Here is a 22,069-nt window from a genome sequence, read left to right on the forward strand (position 1 = left end):
TTTAATCTTTTATCAAATTTACGCAAGCACTCAAGAATGGTACTTGAGTCACCTACTCCTTATCTTTTGTTACCGAGGTGAGTCAGCTCCAGACGACTTGCACAGGATCAATTATGCTTTAGGTAAAGAAGGGGGTTAGAGGACGAGGACATGAATTGATGCAATTCCTACTTATAACATAGTGACATATATGTGGGAAAAAAAAGTTTTTAAACTGCAAGGTTGGACCATCTTCGATACTTATACATTTATGGAAAGAGAAGCTTCTAACCACACAGTTGGACCATGTTCGGTTCCCCTTTACCCACAGGTTGGGAAGTACAACGTGAATGTAAGAACACTTTTTCTTTCACAAATAGGGGCGCCACATGTTCCTTGGATCTATGGGTGGGTGGGTAGGCAGGCACACAAACTACTAATAGTAGCCAAGAAAGTCAATATGACTAAATGGTTTCATTTCTAAAGAGGTAGAATGGGGGGAAAAAAAGTTTGAAACTTGTACAGACCTTTTGTCAGAAAACAGTTGGGGTATTCTAATGCAAACAGTTTTGGTCTCAAGTGTGTAAAAAACAGACACTGTACAGAGTGCAACAGAAGGCTGCTGAGAATGATACCCAAGTTAAGAGGTTATTATTGATCTGGAAAGGCTGGGCTGGTTATGACTTTCATTTCTTTTGAAAAGTTTGATCATGTTTTTAAGATTATGAGATGGTTTGGTGAGGTTGCTGCAGATATGATGTTAGAGACCAGAATTAGGGATCATAAATATAATTAGTCACTATTAGGGCATTAAAGAGAAATATCTCTACCCAAAGAGATCGTTTTAGCTGGAAATCACTTCTGTAATGAATAGTTGAGGTGAACAACAGTGAGGTATCCAAGGGGAAGCTAGATAAACCCATCAGGAAAGAATAGAAAGTCACATCAAATGGGTAGATGAGAAAGCACAAGAAGACTGTGAAGAACTAGAACGCCAACATGGTCCTGTTGGACCAAATGGCCTATTTTTGTGCAGTAAATGATTTATATAAATTACTTGTAGGTTTGTTTGATCTTGGAGTAGGATAAAAGGTCGACACAACATTGAGGGCTGAAAGGCCTGTACTGTGCTGTACTGTTTTATGTTCTATATATTTTGTTCAACTATGAATGCTTGATTTGTTCAAATGTGCCTTTCTGAATAATGAGATTTCATAGAATTGGCATAGATTTCCAAACAATAAGCATCTCTTTATTTCATGTATTACAAATAAATTGCCTTTGTTTTACTTCCATCATATTCATTTCGTGGATAACTTCGTACAAGATTATGATGGAATTGAAAGATATTCTAAAATTACTCTAAAGAGTCACCTAGTGTGCAGAAACTGCAACTTCATTGGGATAGTTGATGTGGCAAAATTGAAGAGGAAGACTATAGACACTTATAGAGTTATAGAGATGTACAGCATGGAAACAGACCCTTCAGTCCAACCCATCCATGCCGACCAGATATCCCAACCCAATCTAGTCCCACCTGCCTCAAAAAATAACTAAAATATTTATAGTCTTAAAATATGACATGAAATGAAACCTATACAATTAAAGTTTTTCTGTTGGATCTTAATATATTAAATAACAGTAGATAGTAGTCTGTTTTTTTTAGATTTACTGGACTTGGTTCTATTTCAGAAGGGAATAGGTCATTCAGACCCCCAAGTATGCACTACCATACAATAAGATTATGTTTTATCCTAATTTAATCACTCACCCTCACTCCATCTCCTCAATACCCTTGGTTATCAAATATCTGGTCTACCTCAGATTTAAAATTGAGCCGTCATATACTACACCGTTATTGAGAAGTTAACATCCTTCTTGAATGATCTAACTCTGACACTAACACTATCGGGCATTATTTTCATCCTGCAGAAATAGTTTTTCATCATCTATGAATCAATTCCTTTCAAAAATCCAAATAACCTCAAATTATCTCATATCCTTCAATATTTCAAGGGATATTCCAATGTACATTTAACAGTAACAAAACATCCTCTACCTTGGAAAATGGCTCTCCAGAACTTCAGGTTAATGTACAGTTAGCTGGATTGATTTTGTTTTATTTCACCATAACACATTAGTGATCTGTGTATATGGACCCTAAAATATTTTTGGACCTCTATTGTTCCCAGTATTTCAACACTTATCATTTAAAAAATTTTTAAAACCGACTGCCTCACACTTACCTGCGATTGAATTGATGTCCTCATTCACCTAAACTATCGATGTTGTTTTATGCTTCTGACTAACAACTATGTCAATCCATGTGTTATTTATTTGGCGACAGCTCTTTATTGTATTATTTATGAATAAATATGGAGAATAGTTGAGGTTCTAGCTTAGTTACTTGATCATATTCAAGGGTGAGATTGACTATTTTAATCATCAAGGCAATCAAAGGTTATGGGGAATAAGTTGGAAAGTGGAGTTGAGGACTCAGTTCAGCCAAGTGCTCATTGAATGGCAGAGGAGATTTGATGGACTGAATGACCTACTTCTGTTTCTATGTCTTATGGTCTTACCGTTGTAGGTCATCGCTAGTCATTTTCTTCCAATTCAAACATGTAACCTACTTCCTGTTTACTGCTGTTGAAATCAATCTCTCAATCGCGTATATATTTGGTCTTCAATTCCAAAGCTTTAATTTTATCTCGCTGTTTCTTCTACAGAACCTTATATAATGCTTTCTGAGCATCCATTTAAATGACACCATAGCTGGCTGCTTAAGTAACTTCTTCAAAGTTCTATTAGGTTCAGTCAACCTCAGCTAGCATGGGCTGTATTTTACATGTCTCCACCAGATGTGATTTGACTGGGGAACATAAAATAGATTGGCTAGCTGGCTCAATACCTTCCCATTCACTCCTAGTTGACCCCATAATACAAATGGGGGTGCCAAAATCCAATGCTCACTCACTGTATTTAAGCAAATAATTAAATGTTAATTTTTTTCTGAACAAGCCAATTAACCTGAATGTTACACTTCATATGCCATAATATGGTTGATTTGAGCAGATAGGTGAAGGTGGACAGCTCATTTACAAAAATATTTAAAGGATGAAAAGAAAGAAATGCTTTTGGGAAGGAGAACATCATGTGAATTCTGAAGATAGCAGCCATCACCCATTCCTTCCTGACTGCCTGTTCTCTCTTTTGGAGGAGGTCACAAGGAGACCTTGGGAAAAGGTTGGGTGTGGTTTTCACAGGCCAACCCTGGTCCTCTACAAAAATCCTGACCTACACCCAGACTGGGTTAATGGAGACCAATCCTCTAATCCAGAAGGTAGCCAACCCTTCTTACCTCCTGGTACTTCAGTGACTATAATTTGAGTGTTTAAGGGACTTAATTGGTAGAAGGACAGGAAGGTTGACCATGGACTTTTCTGCTCATAATCTAATTGCTGAGGTGGTGGGGTCAGGCATCCCTCAGGTGCAAAGAAGCTAGACTATTTGTCCTTCCTGCAGAAAGAAAATTCTGCATAGACTAGCACATACATGATTATTCTTTTAGAGATGAACATAACACAATATATATACATCTCAAGAGGATCACAGGCTTGTAATTTCTTTGATAATTTGATAGGTTCAACCTAGGCAAGTTGAATTTAAAAGTCATACTGAGAAGAGGATTTTCAGTTAGCTGAGGCTTTTTAACGTTGAATTTCCAGGATATTAATTTTCAGGTGATTTTAAATGTGGAACAGAAATTACTGAAAAAAGCTCAACAGGTCTGGCAGCAAATGTGAAGAGAAATCCGTTAACATTTCGGGTCTGGTGATCCTTCCTCAGAACTGCCGCAGTTCTAAGGAAAGGTCACCGGACTCAAAATGCCATCTCTTTCTCTGCACAGATGCTGCCAGACCTGTTGAGCTTTTCCAGCAATTTCTGTTTTTGTTTCTGACTTACAGCATCCACACTTCTTTCAGTTTTATTAAAGCTTGAACAGGTTGGGAACAGGGGAGGGTGATGCCGTTCTTCTTCAACTTTCAAAGTACCTCTCTTCATCACACTGGCCAGATGACGTTCAACTAGCTCAATGCGTTCTGTTGGAACTGTCTTGGCAGAACAGCTTCTAATGGGCTGAGAAGTGGTAAATGGAGTATAATTCAGATAAATGCGAGGTGCTGCATTTTGGGAAAGCAAATCTTAGCAGGACTTATACACTTAATGGTAAGGTCCTAGGAAGTGTTGCTGAAGGTTCATAGCTCCTTGAAAGTGGAGTCGCAGGTAGATAGGATAGTGAAGAAGGCGTTTGGTATGCTTTCCTTTATTGGTCAGAGTATAGAGTACGGGAGTTGGGAAGTCATGTTGCGGTTGTACAGGACATTGGTTAAGCCACTGTTGGAAGATTGCGTGCAATTCTGGTCTCCTTCCTATTGGAAAGATGTTGTGAAACTTGAAAGGGTTCAGAAAAGATTTACAAGGGGTGTTGCCAGGGTTGGAGGATTTGAGCTATGGGGAGAGGCAGAACAGGCTTGGGCTGTTTTCCCTGGAGCGTCGGAGGCTGAGGGGTGACCTTATAGAAATTTACAAAATTATGAGGGGCATGAATAAGATAAATAGACAAAGTCATCTGGTCAAGATCCTTGTGTAATCTGAGGTAACCCTCTTCGCTGTCCACTAACCTCCAATTTTGGTGTCATCTGCAAACTTACTAACTGTACCTCTTATGCTCACATCCAAATCATTTATGTAAATGACAAAAAGTAGAGGCCCAGCACCGATCCTTGTGGCACTCCACCGATCACAGGTCTCCATTCTGAAAAACAACCCTCCATCACCACCGTCTGTCTTCTACCTTGAGCCAGTTCTGTATCCAAATGGCTGGTTCTCCTGTATTCCATGAGATCTAATCTTGCTAACCAGTCTCCCATGAGGATCTTTCTTGAACACCTTACTGAAGTCCACATAGATCACATCTACTGCTCTGCCCTCATCAATCCTCTTTGTTACTTCTTCAAAAAACCCAATCAAGTTTGTGAGACATGATTTCCCACACACAAAGCCATGTTGACTATCCCTAATCAGTCCTTGCCTTTCCAAATACATGTACATCCTGTCCCTCAGGATTCCTTCCAACAACTTGCCCACCACCGACGTCCGGTTCACTGGTCTATAGTTCCCTGGCTTGTCCTTCCCACGCTCCTTAAACAGTAGCACCATGTTATCAAACCTCTAGTCTTCCGGCACCTCATCTTTGACTATTGATGATACAAATATCTCAGCAAGAGACCCAACAATCACTTCCCTGGCTTCCCACAGAGTTCTAGGGTACACCTGATCAAGTCCTGGCGATTTATCCACTTTTATGTGTTTCAAGACATCCAGCACTCTCTAATATGGACATTTTTCACGATGTCACCATCTATTTCCCTACGTTCTATATCTTCCATGTCCTTTTCCATCGTAAATACGGATGCAAAATACTCATTTTGGTATCTGCCCCATCTCCTGCGGCTCCACACAAAGGCCGCCTTGCTGATTTTGAGCGGCCCATTTTCTCCCTAGTTACCCTTTTGTCCTTAATGTATTGTGAAAACCCTTTAGATTCTCCTTAATTCTATTTGTCAAAGATATTCATGCTCCTTTTTTTGTCCTCCTGATTTCCCTCTTACGTATACTCCTTTATACTCTTCTAAGGATTCACTCGATCTATCCTGTCATATGCTTCCTTCTTTTTCTTAACCAAACCCTTAATTTCTTTAGTTATGCAGCATTCTCTATACCTACCAGCCTTTCCTTCCACCCTAACAGGAATATACTTTCTCTGGATATTCGTTATCTCATTTCTGAAGGCTTCCCATTTTCCAGCCATCTCTTTACCTGCGAATATCTGCCTCCAATCAGCTTTTAAAAGCTCTTACCTAATACCGTCAAAATTGGCCTTTCTCCAATTCAGAACTTCAACTTTTAGATCTGGTCTATCCTTTTCCATCACTATTTTAGATCTAATAAATTATGGTTGCTGGCCACAAAGTGCACCACCACTGACACCTCAGTCACCTGCCCTGCCTTATTTCCCAAGAGTAGGTCAAGTTTTGTACCTTCTCTAGTAGGTACATCCACATACTGAATCAGAAAATTGTCTTGTACACACTTAAGAAATTCCTCTCCATCTAAACCCATAACACTATGGTAGTCCCAGTCGATGTTTGGAAAGTTAAAATCCCCTACCATAACCACCCGATGATTCTTACAGATAACTGAGATCGCCTTACAAATTTGTTTCTCAATTTCCCTCTGACTATTAGGGGGTCTATAACACAATCCCAATAAAGTGATCATCCCTTTCTTATTTCTCAGTTCCAACCAAATAATTTCCCTGGATGCATTTCTGGGAATATCCTCCCTCTGTACAGCTGCAATGCTACTCCTTATCAAAAACGCCACTCCCCTTCCTCCCTTGCCTCCTTTTTATTCTTCCTGTAGAATTTGTATCCCGGAACATTAAGCTGCCAGTCCTGCCAATCCCTGAGCCACCGTCCTTCTTGTACAGGTCACTTCTATCCCAAAAGAGATTTCAATGATCCAAAAATGTGAATCCTTCTCCCATACACCAGCTTCTCAGCCATGCATTCATCTCCTCTATGCTCCTAATCCTGCCCTCGCTAGCTCGTAGCACCGGGAGTAATCCAGATATTACTAATCTCGAGGACCTCCTTTTAAAATTCCTGCCTAACTCTCTGTAATTTCCCTTCAGAATCGCAACCTTTTCCCTTCTTATGTCGTTGGTTCCAATGTGGACAATGACCTCTTACTGGCCCCTCTCCCCTTGAGAACATTCTGCACCCTCTCTGAGACATCCTTGATCCTGGAACCAGGGAAGCAACACATCATTCTGATTTTTCGCTGCTGGCCATAGAAACATCTGTCTGTACCTCGGACTAGAGTCCCCTCACACAATTGATCTCTTGGTACCCAACGTACCCCTCATTGCATTAGAGCCAGTCTCAATACCAGAAACTTGGCTGCTCGTGCTATGTTCCCCAGTGAATCTATCACCCCCCTACATTTTCCAAAACAGCATACTTGCTTGAAATGGGGATAGCCACAGAAGACTCCTAGACTACCAGCCTACTTCTCTTTACCTTTCCTGGAGTTAACCCATCTATGTGACTGTATCTGAGACTTTCCTCCCTTCCTATAACTGCCATCCATCACATACCATTGCTGTTGCAAATTCCTCATTGCCTTTAACTGTCTCTCCAACCGATCCATTCGATCTAATAGGATTCGCAACCAACAGCATTTATTGCAGATATAAACCGCAGTAGCCCATAAACTCTCATTAAACTCCCACATCTGACAAGAAGTGCATATCGCTCTACTAAAGGCCATTTTTCTCCTTCACAATCTACAGACCCAGAAAATAACACCGTCTTATTCCTCTACTAAACATTGCCCCAGGTTAAATTAATAATAATGGCTTTTATTTTAAGTTTAATCAAGAGACCTATCTCAAAAAACATATAATCAAGAAAGAATCCACTTTACTCACTATTGCAGACTTTCTGTAGGCCACACTTAAAACAATGCACTTCTCTGTTTCTGAGCTGTGACTTCGCCTAAACAGTTCCTCCAAGATCAGTTGTGAATTTCACTGTTTGTTAATTTTCCCAGATGCACTCCGATGTCCAGCGATACATGAATTCAAACAGCAAAGGCAGTAACTGTGCAGATTTTCTCTTTCTCTCTCTCCTGCACTGTCTTCACCATGTGCTTCCTTTGTCTGCTCTTCTCCCTTTTAAACTGCTGTTATTTTGCCTTTTTTTTTTCTAAAGTTCCAAAACAATGCAACAGCATATAAAACAGTAATTGCTGCTCCTGGAATTCGAGGAAATCACCTCCAACACCTAAAATACCTCAAAAAAGGAGCAGCTGTTTACAGCCAGAAATCTTTCCTCTATCTTGGATTATCCAGAATTCTTGTCTACTTAGAATGTTTATACCTTGTAAAATGAATAGGTTCCATTGCTTTTCTGTAGTAAAGTGCAGCAAAACCCCTGGATAATATCAAGCTTAGGCTGACAAGTGGCAAGTAACATTCATGACACACAAATGACAGGCAATGTTCATCTCCAATAAGTGACAATCCAATCATGATCCCTTGAATTCAATGGCATTACCATCACAGAATCTCCCATTATCAACATCCTAGGGAGTAGCATTAACCAGAAACTGCACTGGAGTAGCCAGATATATACTGTGGCTACAAGAGCAGCTCAGAGGCTAGGAATCCTCCAGCATATAATTCACTTCCTGACTCACCAAAGCCTGCTCACCATCTGCAAGGCACAAGTTAGGAGTATGATGTAATTAACACTCCTCACTTGCCTGGATGAGGAGAGTTCCAACAACAGTCAAGAAGCTTGACACCATCCAGGCATCACATCCACTCCTTCCACCATCAATGCTCAGCAGTAGCAGTATGTAACATCTACAAGATGTCCTGCAGAAATTCACCAGTGCTCTTTCGACTGTATCTTTTTATAACCCAGAACATTTCTATCTAGAACAACAAGGTCATTCGATAAATGGAAATACCACCACCTGTGTGTTTCCCTCCAAGCCACTGACCGACTTGGAAATATATTGCCTTCAGTGTCCTGGTAAATATTCCTGGCATTCCCTCCCTAACAGCCTGTGGGTCTACCAGAAGCACAAAGTCTGCAGTGGGTTAAGAAGACAGCACACTACCACCTTCTCAAGGCAGGCAATAAATGCTGGCCTAGCCAGTGATGTTCACAACCGGAGAATGAATAAAATAAAAACATCTTGAAATTTTGAATCAGACTGTGTCTTGTACTTGGAAAATCTATTTTCAAGAAATAAAATTGATCAATTTGGAAGGCTGCTTTTGTCTTCTCTTAAATCAAGTAACTGTGATGGCCATTATTTTGCTTTAGAATAAATATTAAAATTAGTTTGAAGTTAAGAACATAAAGGGATATATAACAGGTGGAAGTACTGGATAATCTATCAATATCGTATGCAATTCTGGTCTCCATTCTATAGGAAGGATGTTGTGAAACTTAAAGGGTTAAGAAAAGATTTACAAGAACGTTACCAGGGTTGAAGGGTTTGAGCTATTGGGAGAGGTTCAATAGACTGGGGCTATTTTTCCTGGAGTATCAGAGGCTGAGGGGTGACCTTATAGAGGTTTATAAAAACATGAGGGGCATGGATAGGATAAATAGACAAGGTCTTTCCCTGGGTTGGGGGAGTTCAGAACTACAGTGCATAGGATTTAGGGTGAGAGGGGAAAGATTTAAAAGGAACCAAAGGGGCAACGTTTTCATGCAAAGGTGAATGTGTATGGAATGAGCTGCCACAGGAAATGGTGAAGGCTGGTTCAATTGCAACATTTAAAAGGCATCTGGATGGGTACATGAATAGGAAGGGTTTAAAGCGATATGACCCATATGCTGGCAAATGAGACTAGATTAATTTAGGATATCAGGTCACCATGATGACTTGAACTGAAGGGTCTGTTTCCATGCTGTGCAACTCTATGACTCTATAGTCTGGTGGTTTAAACTGGAAATCTTTTACTTCAAAAACAACAAAAATTACTTTTGTTCCCTTAATTACAAAAGAAACAAATATAATGCCACATGGAGAGACAGCTTCATCAATGAAAATGTGTTCCAGAGATTAGTTGGAGAAGTTTACAGGACATGGTGATTGAGGGATGACTGAGGGAGGCAAGACATCGGTGGTGCGTCAGTAACTAGGGGTCACGGTTTCAAGATTATTTGCAACAGAGCTAGGAGTGAGCTGAGGAAAAACATCTTTACTCAGAGAGTTGTTCGGATTGGAATGTGCTGCCTGGATGGGTAGTGGAGGCAGATTCCATAGAAAGTTTCAATAGCGAGTTGGATATATATTTGAAAGTGATGAAGTAGAAGGTTTTGGAGAGTGGGCTGGAGAGAGACACCTGCTGCCAGTACAAATTCGATCAATCGAATGACCTCCTTCTGTACTGTAAAATTCTACAACTTCAAATGCCTCCTGGGTGTATGCCTTGCCAGAGAGGCAGTAGAATGAACATGTGTTAGAAGATGATGATGAGGCTGGCCAAAGAAGACTTAGCAAAGTACATTTAAAGAGGATCTTCAGAAGCAGAACGCCACATTGGCTGGTGTGAAAGAGATTGCGATGGATGGGGGAGGAGTGATAAGTATTGCTGTCCATTTCCCACATGGACTGGAGGAGCTAAGTCAAAGTAAGTCTGCATAAGCTAATGTAATAAGAAATCCTAAGGGGCTTCACAGAAGCATTATAAATCAAAATATGACATTAACCATATTGAGATATTAGGTAAGCTGAACAAAATTTTACTTAAAGGTAGGTTTTGAGGAGAGTCTGAAACGGGAAAAGTAAAAGTGGGGAAGATATTCCAAGGTTTAGAGCATAGACAACTGAAAGTGTAGTCACCAATAGTGAAGTGACTGAAATCTGGGATGCTTGAGAGATCAGAATTAGAGGAGCACATACATCTTCGAGGGTTGTAGCGCTGGAGCATAGAGGTTTTTAAGGGAGATATCAGTCAGAGAGTAGCAAAGCTTAGGGAGGATTTGAAAAGAAGGATGAGGATTAGGCAACTAAAGCTGGACAAGTAAATGCTGGCCTCATGGCGATGCTCATATTCCAAGAAATTATTTTTTAAAAATCCATAAAATTTACTTTGTGTGTGATACACAGGTGTCAAGAACAAATCTGACAATTGTATCTCTTAAGATTTGGTCTAAAATAAACATAGCTTTGAGTGTGCTAGGCAGTCTTCTGAGTTACGCTGCCCTGTTTTCAGTAATGTGTTTAAAACCAGTTCACATTGAAGCACAAGCACAAGTAAAAATATAGCCATAGACTCAACTTATATTGCACACAGATGGAATCAATCAAGTGAAATAAATGGGTTCCAGGAGAGCTTGAGGGCAGTCTAAAAGTCTCTGGAGGTAACTGACCCTTTTGTATTGATGTATAAAGCTGTTTTCCATCAATGTGGAAGTGACAGCATAGCTGTGCCCTTGAGTTCAATGCATATTCGGTGCTTTAAAAAAAAATCAACTTCAGGCCAGTTCAATTTTTCTCTTGGAAAAATCCTCTGATGGGGTGCTATTTGCTATTAGACATTTATCTATGATGTTCTGTATTTGCCTGTTGGTAGATGTGCAAAATGAAGCTGCATAATTTCTCTCCCTTACTTTTTTGCTTTTCCTCCAAAACAGAGTACTGTATGAAACATTTCTTATGTGTGTAGAATCATGGAGATAATTCATGTCTAAAAAATGGATTAAAAAGACTGGCATTTTTATAGTTTACAAATTTTGGATGTCCCAAAGTGCTTCACAGCTAATTGATTATTTTTGAAGTGTAGTCAATGTTGTAGGAAACAGTACATGTAGGAAATGTACACCTAATATATGCACACCAAATTAGACACAGAAAGCAACTGGATAATGACCAGATCATCTATTTTCAGTGATGTCAGCTACATATGAATTCAACACGTGTATTTCAATTTTCCCATGTGCCAGCTTCTTTTCATTTACATCGTATCTATGTTAAAAAGTATTATATCTTAAAAGACCAGTAGGTGGCATTCAAAATCCAATTATTATGTCAATCTGAAATTAGATTTTGAATTTTTACACTTTTTTAGGAACTAAGAATGAAAAGTATTACTGTGCAATAAACTGTATACCACAAATAAAAAGGCCCAAATCAAGGGGATAACAATCTTCCAAAGGTAAAGATACTATGAAAATATTTGACCTTCCCAAGATAGTTATTTCAGCCTTTTCTCCAAGGTTAGAAGATAAACAGGAGAAAAGCCCTTCTATCTCTCTTAATTTATCATCTATTAAATAATTCTATATTTTTGCTGCTACCACCCTACAAGAAAACCAATTTATATATTAACCTAGTAAAACATCCCAAGAGACTTCATAGGAATGCAAACAAACAAAATTTGACACTAAGTCACCTATTAGGACGTGTGACCCAAAGACAGATATCATTTTTCAAAACATTTGTAAGGAAGACAGAGGTAGAGGGCCTAGGAAACTGAAAGCATGACCACTAGTGGCAGTGTAATTAAATCTGGGGTATGCAGAATAGATGTGCGTAGATATCTTGGAATAGAAGTTGAGAAGGATATGGAGACAGGGGGACAGGGTCATGGAGGGACTAAAACAAAGATCAGAATTTTAAATTTGATGTGGTTGCTGGGCTGCAAGTAAATGTAGGTCAACAGGACTCATAGGTATACGGTCTTGATGCAAGTTCGGATATGAGCAACAGAGATTTGCATGAGTTCAAGTTGGGAAGTGTCGAAGGTGTGAGAGTGGCTCAGAGACTTTTGAAATAGTCAAATCTACCAGAGAGTCATGATGAGAGCTTCAGCAGTAGATGAACTAAGTTGGAGATTGAGAATGTTACATGAATGGAAATGATGATCTTGGAATAGAACGTATAGGTGATAGGTAGTTTATCTCAGACACAAGTAGCAGACAAAATTGTGAACTTGCTGGTTCAGATTCGAGCAGTGAGTAGAAGTAGGGATGGACTTGGTGGCTCTCTCATAGCTTATTCAGGGATAAAAAGAGACAGTAAACCAGCCCATGAGTTCATCATTGATCCAATTGCTTCTAGAGTCAAAAATGTGACCCTACCTATTAACACTGGGTTTAAATACCCAGTATTTGTTTGCCGTCTTCTATACTGCTATACAAATGGAATAAAACGGATGTCTTGTGTAATCCTTTACAAAGATACTGAAATTTTCACTCTTAAGATAAAAGTAAATCAGACTGTGATGCCTGAATTTTGATCAGCTGATGGAAGTCTGAAACATATCAATGTGCTATTGGCAACAAAAGTCTGATGGCCACATTTGTTAAAAGCATTGTTGGGTAAACACTGTGCTAGTTTTCCAAGACTCCAAAAGGCATAATAGATTCTCAGTAAATCTTATTTGGGTTGTTTGAATTCAAGATGATTTCAAGGAAGCTAAACAACACAGATTTTCTAGCATCTGCAGTCATTGTTTTTACCAACACAGATTTCCTGTTATAATGCTGAGATGATGTGGAGGTGCTGATATTGGACAAAGTTAAAATCATACAACACCAGGTTGTAACCCAACAGGTTTATTTGAAAGTACAAGCTTTCGGAGTGCTGTTCCTTCATCAAGTACTGTAGCTAGTGGGGCAGGATTCTGTGTCCTACGATCCTGCCCCACCATCTACCTGACGAAGCAGCACTGCTCTGAAAGCTTGTGCTTCCAAATCCTATAACCTGGTGTTGTGTGATTTTTAGCTTAAAGCTGAGATTGTCCATCAAGTCCTCGGTCTGATTCATTTTTAATTCCTGCAAAAACTGAGTCAAAGGTTTGTTTAAATTTATAGTTGTGAGGATAACAAATTTTCAGTTAGTCTTCTGCATCTGTATATATTACGTTGAATGCCAGAATTCTGAAAGTTTATCAACCTAAAATGTTGTGATTACTTCTTTCTCCATAGAGGCTGGAAGATCCAATGAGTTTTTTGTCCAGCAGTTGCAGTTTTGGTTTCTGTACGATCTTATCGGTGTATACATAAAGTGGGATAAATATGAATGTCCACGTCGGAGAGAAATAATAAAATAAACTGTAGATCGGAAATAAAAACAGAAATTGTTGGAGAGACTCAGCAGGTTTGGCAGAGACAAACAGAGTTAATGCTTTGAGTCTGTTATGACTTCTCTTCGGGAGGATTATTCTATTTCATTGCTCCTCGGTTCTCTGAGCCATTCCAAGGAAGCTCGAGGAAAAGTTTGAGGAATACCTGCCTCAGCACTCACTTGTAAACAAAACACTGTCCTCCCCTCCCGTTCTGCCGAAAGGCCATCGACCTGAAACGTGAACATTGTTGTTGTCTCCAGGGGTGGTGCCATGGCGCTGGCGTGTGTTTCTATAACCTGAGGCCGACCTGGTGCACACCCCGCCCCACAACGTCCCGCCAGGCGGAACGGAAAGCGCGAAGCACCCGGAACGCCAATGCCATTACCTTCCGCTCGGACCGGAAGTGGTGGAAAACAACAACGGCCAACGGCGCGAGCGGCTCGGGATTGTTTTTTTGTGTGTGTGAAGAAACGGAGCCGTTCCCCGGGTGAGCGAGAAGTGTTTTTGCTAAAGGGGAGGAGGACGATGCCGCGGAGGAAGGTGAGCGTCCCTATAGGCCGCGGCTGCATTTCATTCTCACCCTCCATTCCCCGGGCGGCAGGATTTATTGTAATCCTCTCGCCACCACCTTTCTCCATCCTCCTCCTCCTTCCCGGCGATTTGTTTTTCCGCCGGAATCTCGCGAGGAGGGAAGGCTCCAGACCTCCCTCAACGGTCCGGGCGTGCTATTTTTAAGGGAAGGCGAGAGAGGGATTGGGACGGGACGGAGCCTCGCTGTTTTCCTGCCGGCCCGTGGAAAATACGAGAAGCCGCTGCTTGGCGCCGGGCCCTGGCAAGGTCCGAGTGGCTCGTGGTTCCGCCCCCTCGCTCTTCCTATTGGCACCGGCCTCTGTCAACCAAGGCCGCACAGCGACCTCTCTCCATTTGATTGGTTGGCGCGGAATCTTCGCCCCGCCCCCGGCTCTGCTGGCGGGTCGAAGCGGTTTGTGCAAAAGCAGCAGCTGCTGCTCCTGTGCAATGGGGGCTGGGCTAGGCCAAGCAAGACAAGACACCACAGCACTGAACATATTTGCAGTTCGGTTGGCTGACCAGTGGTAAGCGATCAGTATTGCCGCACAGTTAGAAGTTGTTGTATGCAACCAACATAACTGAATGCAACGGGCTTTTAGCTATTGCTGTCTGTATGGGGGAACACACGCCCAATAAGACATTACAATGGTTGAGAAGAAATCAGTGCTTTGGTTAGTTTAATTAATTAAATATCCACATCAGTATCTTAACTACACGTTCTTAATTTTTTTCATGTTTCTGATTGCTAACAACAATATTTTACTTTTTGATTATTTTGAGCCTTTGCTTTCCTCTGACCCAGCCTGTTTGGTTCTTCAGTCATAAAGTAAAAATGAAGAGTTGCATCTTTCACAACTTCAGGATGTTCCAAAATGTTTACAGTCAATGAAGTATTTTTTTGAAGTGAAATCACGAAGCAACATAGCCATGTGTGAGCACATCAAGCTCTCACGAATAATAGCAGGTTTATGAATAATTTATCTGTTTTCTATGATGTTATGAGAGGGATAATATTGGCCAGGACATTAGGCATAACCCCTTGTACTTTGATAGAATGTCATTTAAGGTTCTTGCGAAGATCTGTGGCTTGGGTTGTGGATGAAGTGGTTGGTTAGCTCGTCAAGCTGTTGGGTTATTATGCTGACGTTTTGTTACCATATCAAGTAACACCATCAGTGTGACTTCTGTGAAGCACTGTTGTTCTGTCCAGCTTGATGTCGTGCTCCTGTCTGTTGAGGTGAATGTCACTTCCAGGTTTTCTCTGCAGCGGTTTGTACACAGGGCCTATCTATGTGTTTGTTGATAGTCTTTATGGTTGAACTCTCTTACATGTCTCTGGTTGGCCTGTCCTAGGACAGTAACTTTGTCATAGTTGAATTGATGGCCCTCTCGGTCTGTGTGCACGGAGATGAAGAAGAGTGAATCATGTTGTTCAGTAGCCAGTTGGTGTTTGTGAAGTTGGATAACTAGTTTTCTACCTATTTGTCCAATATAGTACTTGTTGCAGTTGTTGAAAGGGACTTTGTGTACCAGATTAGTCCTGCATGCTCTGGGTATGGGCTGCTAGACATCATGGTAGAATGGATGACCAACGGAGGATTTACAATCATAGTATACAGGGACCCCACTCACATGGACCAGATCCTCAATTACAATAGCAACCACTCCAACATCCACAAACAGAGCTATCACACACTGAAACACAACAGAACTGCGCAAAGACGAGGAACACTTACACAAAGTCTTTGCTAACAGTGGATACCCCATCAACTTCATCCCTGATACTTTTCCAACAGACAATGTCAAATGAACACTGTACCTACCAACACGCTGCCACCCTACTCTACGTGAAAAACATATCAGAATTAACTACCAGGGTGCTATGACCAGTATGTATTATGGTGGCATATCACCAACAGCCACACTACGCCAGCTAATTACCAGGATTAAGGACCCCATATCCACAGCATACAGGGCCAATGTGGTATGCAAAATCCCTTGCAACAACTGCAACAAACACTGCATCGGACAAACAGCTGTCCAAAAACTAGCCATCCGACGTCACAAACACCAATTTGCTACTAAATTACATGATCTACGCTCCCTCATCTCTGTGTACACAGACCAAGAGTGCAATCAATTCAACTATCCTAGGACAGGCCAACCAAAGACAAATAAGAGAGTTCTTGAAAGCCTGGTTTTCAACCAAAAAGGCTATTAACAAACACACAAACCTAGTGTACAAATCATTGCAGAGAATACCTAGAAGTGACACTCCCCTCAGCAGACTGGACCACCTAAAAACCATGCTGCACAGAACAACAGTGCCTCATAGAAGTCGCATTGATGATGTTACCCAGTATGGTAATGAAACCTCTGCATGATAACCCAATAGCTTGGTGAGCTAACCAACTATCTCAGAATGTCATTTTTGTATTTGCCTGAGAGTTGATGGAGCAAAGTTTATGTTTGTAGTACTTCCTCAGTATAGCAAGTGGTTAATGGTGTCGTATTCACATGTTTCTGGCATGGACTGTGCAGCTCCTGCTGCTTCGTAAGTTTCCAGTCTGTAATTTATCTAATAGATAGTAATAGAAAACTTCTTTGGGGTTAAAATGGTTCTAAAATGTCACCAGAATTATCAGGCTGCCACAGTTATTGATGGTGTACTTCCTAAGAAAAAAGTGATTCAGGAAATGTGAGGCTCGATGACTGTGCCAGCATTTATCACCCATTCCTGCGTGCAATCAAAAAGGTTAGTTCTTGAACCACTGCAGTCCATTTGGTGTAAGTACGCCCATGATGCGGTTCCAGGATTTTGACCCAGTGCCACTGAACGAACCGCAAAATTGTTCCAAGACATGGTGAGGACTGACTTGGAGAGGAAGTTGCAGATAATGGTGTTCCCAGGTATCTGCTGCTCTTGGGTTTGGAAGGAGCTGCCTAAGGAGAGTTGATGAATTTCTGCAGGGGATCGTGCGTCTGTGGTAGAGGGAGTGAATATTTATGGACATGGTGCCAGTCAGGTCGGCTTCTTCATCTTAGATGGTGTCAAGGATCTTGAGTGTTGTTGGAGCTATACTTATCCAGGCAAGAGTATTCCAGCACACTCCTGACTTGTGGTTTGTAGATGATAAACAGTCTTTGAGGAGATGAAAGTAAGTTATTTGCAGCAAGATTCCTAGCTTCTGTCCTGCTCTAGCAGCCATATTATTTATATGGTTGGTTCATTTTTTTAGTCAGTGGTAATCCCAGGATGTTGATAGTGGGGAATTCATAGATGGTTAGACTCTCCTGTTGAGATGTTCATTGCTTGGCACTTGTTTGACATGAATGCTACTTCCCACTTATCATCCCATGCCTGGACGTCATCCAGGTCTTGCTGCATTTAGACAAGGACTTCTTCAGTGTCTGAGGAGTCGCATGTCATGCTGAACGTTGTGTAATCGTGAGCAAACTTCCCTGTGTATGATCTCATTATGGAAGAAAGGTTATTAATGAAGAAATAGAAGATGGTTGGATCTAGGACACTATGCTAAGGAACTTTAGGCCTCTTGTGGTGCAGAGCTAGTGTCCCTAACTCTGGGCCAGAGACCTGGGTTCAAGTCCCACTTGTTCCAAAGGTGTGTCATAATACGTGTGAACAGGTTGATTAAAAATATTTACCTGGAGGAAGTCCTTCAATGATGTCCTTGAGCTGTAATGACTGACCTCCAACTACTACAGGCACGTTTCTTTTTGCTAGGAATAACTGCAACCAATGGTGAGTTTCTGCAGGGGATCGTGCGCACTGCTGCCACTGATTGTCATCGATACTAGTTTTGATTGGGTTCCTCGATGTCACCCACTGTCAAATGCAGCTTTGATATCAAGGGCTGTTACTAACACTTCACCTTTGGAATTCAGCTCTTTTGTCCATGTTTGAACCAAGGCTGTAATAAGGTCAGGCCCTGATGGATCCCAAACTAAGTGAATGAGCAGGTTATTGCTAAGCAAGTGTTGTTTCTTAGCCCTGCTGCTGACTAGTACCGTCACTGCTGATAAGCAATAGTAGACTGATTGGGCAATAATTAACCAGTTTGGATTTGTCCTTTTTTTGTGTTTAGCACATACCTGGGCAATTTTCCACATTGTCAAGTGGATGCCAGTGTTGTAGCTGTGCTGGAACAGCTTGGTTAGGGGTTGTGGCAACTTTTGGAGTGCACATTTTCAGCAGTTTTGCTGGAATGCGATCGGAGTTGATGGCCTTTGCAGTATCCAGTGTCTTAAGTCATTTCCTTTTACTATGTGGAGTGTATCGAATTTGTAGAAGACTAGCATCTGCGATGCTGAGGGGTCTTGGAGGAAGTCAAGATGGATCAAGCACTTGGCATTTCTGAATGAAGATTGTTGCTGATCCTGACCTTTTGCACTGAACTGCCGGTTATTAAAAATGAGGATATTTATGTCGGCGGTTCCTCCAGTGAATTGTTTGATTGTCCACTACAATGAATAAACAAAACCTGTGGCTTCCTCAGTAAATTCCTACAATTAATCTTAAGCTGATTTGTTTGCGTGTTTGCTAAATATGAGTGATTGAAACAAAGTTACATGTTAAACGGTTATTTGTAGTACATGATAATGTTAATTCTCTGAATAAAATTTAAGTAACAAGTCATCATGCCTAAATCAAACTTTTATTATGTTGATAATATTGAAACCATTTCGCTACAGCAGTCTCTTGTCAGTTGCTTTAAGCACAATTCCGCTTTATATTTTTGCAGTTTTGATGCCATTGAGAGAGATCCCAAACCTTATTTATCCCATAAGGTAGATGAATCAAATTGTTTTCTAGACCTTAGCACATCCAACAAGAAAAACACTCCTTCCCATATAGCAATGTAGATTCTTTCTCTGAAATGATGTGAGGGATTCAGTCTTTGTTTTCATTTTAAAATACCTTCTTGTCACACATTTTGCAAAAAGTCCTAATCTTGCCTTTCATTGGTTTGAACCTGACCTACCCTACAATTTCATTTAAAGCAATACTTCAAAGTTGGTGTCTTTACTATCTTGGAAATCCTAAATCATTTCAGCTTCTTCCACTCAATACTATTTCCACTTGCACTTATATAGTGCCTTTAATAGAAAATCATTCCATGCTCTTAACAGAGGCCTACCTAGATAGAAATGTATGTCTGGATAAAGAAGGACTTAATATAAAGGTTATCTCAAAACATGGTCAAAAAAACGGGTCTGAGTTGTATGCTTAAAGGTGGGAAGGAGCTGAAGAGCCAGGTAGACTCAGGGGCACTGTTTTAGAGCATGAGCTATATGCATGTTGGTGAAGGTAGTGTTGGTACTTAAAAGGCCAGAGTCAGGGAAGCAAGGTACTTTGTATAGTTACAGAGATAAGAAGACAAGTACATGGAGAAATTTAGACATGAATAAGAAACTCCAACTTAAGACCTGAGACCAGTGTCAGTGAAAAGGACGTGTTGAACTGGACAATGTTGATGACAGACTTGTGGATGAACAAAAGATTTTGAAGTGAGGAAAGGCTGAAGATGAGGTCGGAGAGCGTTGGAGTAAACTAGTCTGGTGTTGACAGAGGTGTCTCCACACCTTACTCCAATTTTGGGTTACCTTGTGCTTTGATGTTTAGATCCCAACACAAAACTAAATATGTACTCTGATTAGTGATGTATATAGTTTGACCATACCTTCTAACTTGTAGTCTGCCATTTTGATTGAAGTTTTCAATCACATTGGCCATGAATTTCCATTTGAGTGCAATTGACAAACAAGTTGTGATGGGTTTCAGAAGTATTTTTGTTTGTTTAAATTGATGCTCAAAACAATTTTAAATCACTATTGGCAACTCAGTCAAGAAACGTTTTGAATGTAACATTAAACAAATTATTAAAATTTTTCGGGGTGGGATATGTTGCAGTTTGAACGAGAGAGCTGAAAATGGGTTTTACCACAAGATGATTTTACTTCGTATCTGGTTCACCAGTTGTGAAGATACCAATTAAAAGTAGCTGAAAATGACTATAAAAATGCAATATAATGCTACTTGCTAGTTTCATTGGTGTGCAGCAGTTGGTTGGTAATTAAAAATATCAAAAGTTTTTATAACTGCCCATGAGTGTCTTTATGCCTTTAAAAGTTTGATTAGGAGAGATTTCTTGAATATCTGCAAATGGGCATAATTAGCAGGAACTTATAAAGATGATTTAATTTGGCCTTTTGATGTACCTAAGTTTGTGACTGGGGCTAGCAAATAGTGCTTTTTAATCCTCGTTTGACAATCTGCACTAGCTTCTCGTGTTATTTTCCTTTTGACTACTTGCACTGGAAATAATTTGCTCCTGAAGATCCTGAATATTTGCACTGTTGTCTGATTTCCAGTCAATAGCTTTGATTTTTTTCAAAGCTTGGAGTTTCAGAAGGCTTTCGAAAGGATCCCACATAAAAGATAAGCTCACAAAGTTAAAGTGCGTGGGATTAGAGAGAGTGCACTGAAATGGATTGAGAACTGGTTTGCAGACAGGAAACAAAGTAGGAATAAACTGGTCTTTTTCTAGAGGTAGACAGTTACTAGTGGGGTAGCACAGGAATCCGTGCTTAGTCCTATTCCCAATGTACACTAATGTACACAGTCAGGCGACTGACTGTGTGGAGTTTGCACGTTCTCCCCGTGTCTGCGTGGGTTTCCTCCCACAGTCCAAAGATGTGCAGGTCAGGTGAATTGGCCATGCTAAATTTCCCGTAGTGTTAGGTAAGGGGTAAATGTAGGGGTATGGGTGGGTTACGCTTCGGCGGGTCGGTGTGGACTTGTTGGGCCGAAGGGCCTGTTTCCACACTGTAAAGTAATCTAATCTAGATTAATGGTTTAAATGAGGGAATTGTGTCATTCCTCCAGGTTTGCAGATAAAACAAAGCCGGGTGGGAGGGTATACTGCGAGAAGAATGCAAAACTACTCGTGTGATTTGGATAAGCTAAGTGGGCAAATAAATAGCAGATGTAGTACAGGTAGTTCAATTAAATAGTAGTTGTGTTTCTGTGTGATGCCATGTTATAGGAAATGGTGCAATAGAAATAATGGGACCTAAGGAAAAAACAGGGTTGGGATTTCTTGTCCTCTGGCTGTCGAAACATATTCACAATGCTTTTCCAAGTCCACTCGCACGAACCTTTCACCGTATCTTTCACGCAGCTCTTCACAAGAGACCGCACAAGCTGACTGACCACGTGATGCAGATGCAGAACCCAGTCCTCTGCGCACCATGACACCTAATGCCAGGGATGAGAATTGTGTAACAGTGAACAGTTCATTTTATAAAAGTGTCAGCAATTCATAAATTACATTACAGGTAAATTGCAGTTGTTAAATGTGCATTATAGGAGATCTACCTGTTTTGGGAAAGGGTGAGGTGCAACAAAACCTGGGTGTCCTCTTACATCAATTGCTCAAAGTATGCATACAAGTGCAGCAGGTGGTATGTTGGCTTTCATAAAGGCTTTGAATACAGGAGAAGGGATATCGTGCTGCAACTGTACAAGGCATTGGTAATATTGCATGTGGAGTATTGTGTGCAATTTTGCTTCCAATGATGGGAGTCCAGAACAATGGGTCAGTCACATTCTAAGGATACTGGATAAACCACTTTTAAGATTGAGATGAGAAATTTGTTCATTTAGAGTGGCAAGCCTGTGGAATTTGCTACCACATAAAACAGTTGAGGGCAAAACATGGTATGACTTCAAGAAGAAATTGGATATTGTACATAAGGCAAAAATGGGATCAA

General features: G+C 40.7%; 2 protein-coding genes across 11 annotated transcripts in view; one reads left to right on the forward strand and one right to left on the reverse strand.

The window, feature by feature from the left end:
* LOC122539946 (glycoprotein-N-acetylgalactosamine 3-beta-galactosyltransferase 1-like) overlaps nucleotides 1–14,395 on the reverse strand; it is a 54,204-nt gene extending 39,809 nt beyond the window's left edge. For 2 of the 6 annotated variants that reach the window (XM_043675158.1, XM_043675153.1), the window contains exon 1: nucleotides 13,873–14,073. In XM_043675158.1, the coding sequence (XP_043531093.1) occupies nucleotides 13,873–13,977 (105 nt within the window). In that variant the 5' untranslated portion in view covers nucleotides 13,978–14,073. The other 4 variants (XM_043675157.1, XM_043675154.1, XM_043675155.1 and 1 more) reach the window with 4 other exon arrangements.
* The window catches only part of kat7b (K(lysine) acetyltransferase 7b), an 82,904-nt gene continuing 74,900 nt past the window's right edge, over nucleotides 14,066–22,069 (forward strand). For 2 of the 5 annotated variants that reach the window (XM_043675147.1, XM_043675148.1), the window contains exon 1: nucleotides 14,066–14,245. In XM_043675147.1, coding sequence (XP_043531082.1) covers nucleotides 14,081–14,245 — 165 coding nt within the window. In that variant the 5' untranslated portion in view covers nucleotides 14,066–14,080. Of the gene's footprint in view, nucleotides 14,246–14,781; nucleotides 14,800–22,069 lie in introns of those variants that run through there. The other 3 variants (XM_043675151.1, XM_043675149.1, XM_043675152.1) reach the window with 3 other exon arrangements.

Source organism: Chiloscyllium plagiosum, chromosome 33, assembly GCF_004010195.1.
Source record: "Chiloscyllium plagiosum isolate BGI_BamShark_2017 chromosome 33, ASM401019v2, whole genome shotgun sequence".
Taxonomy (NCBI): domain Eukaryota; kingdom Metazoa; phylum Chordata; class Chondrichthyes; order Orectolobiformes; family Hemiscylliidae; genus Chiloscyllium; species Chiloscyllium plagiosum.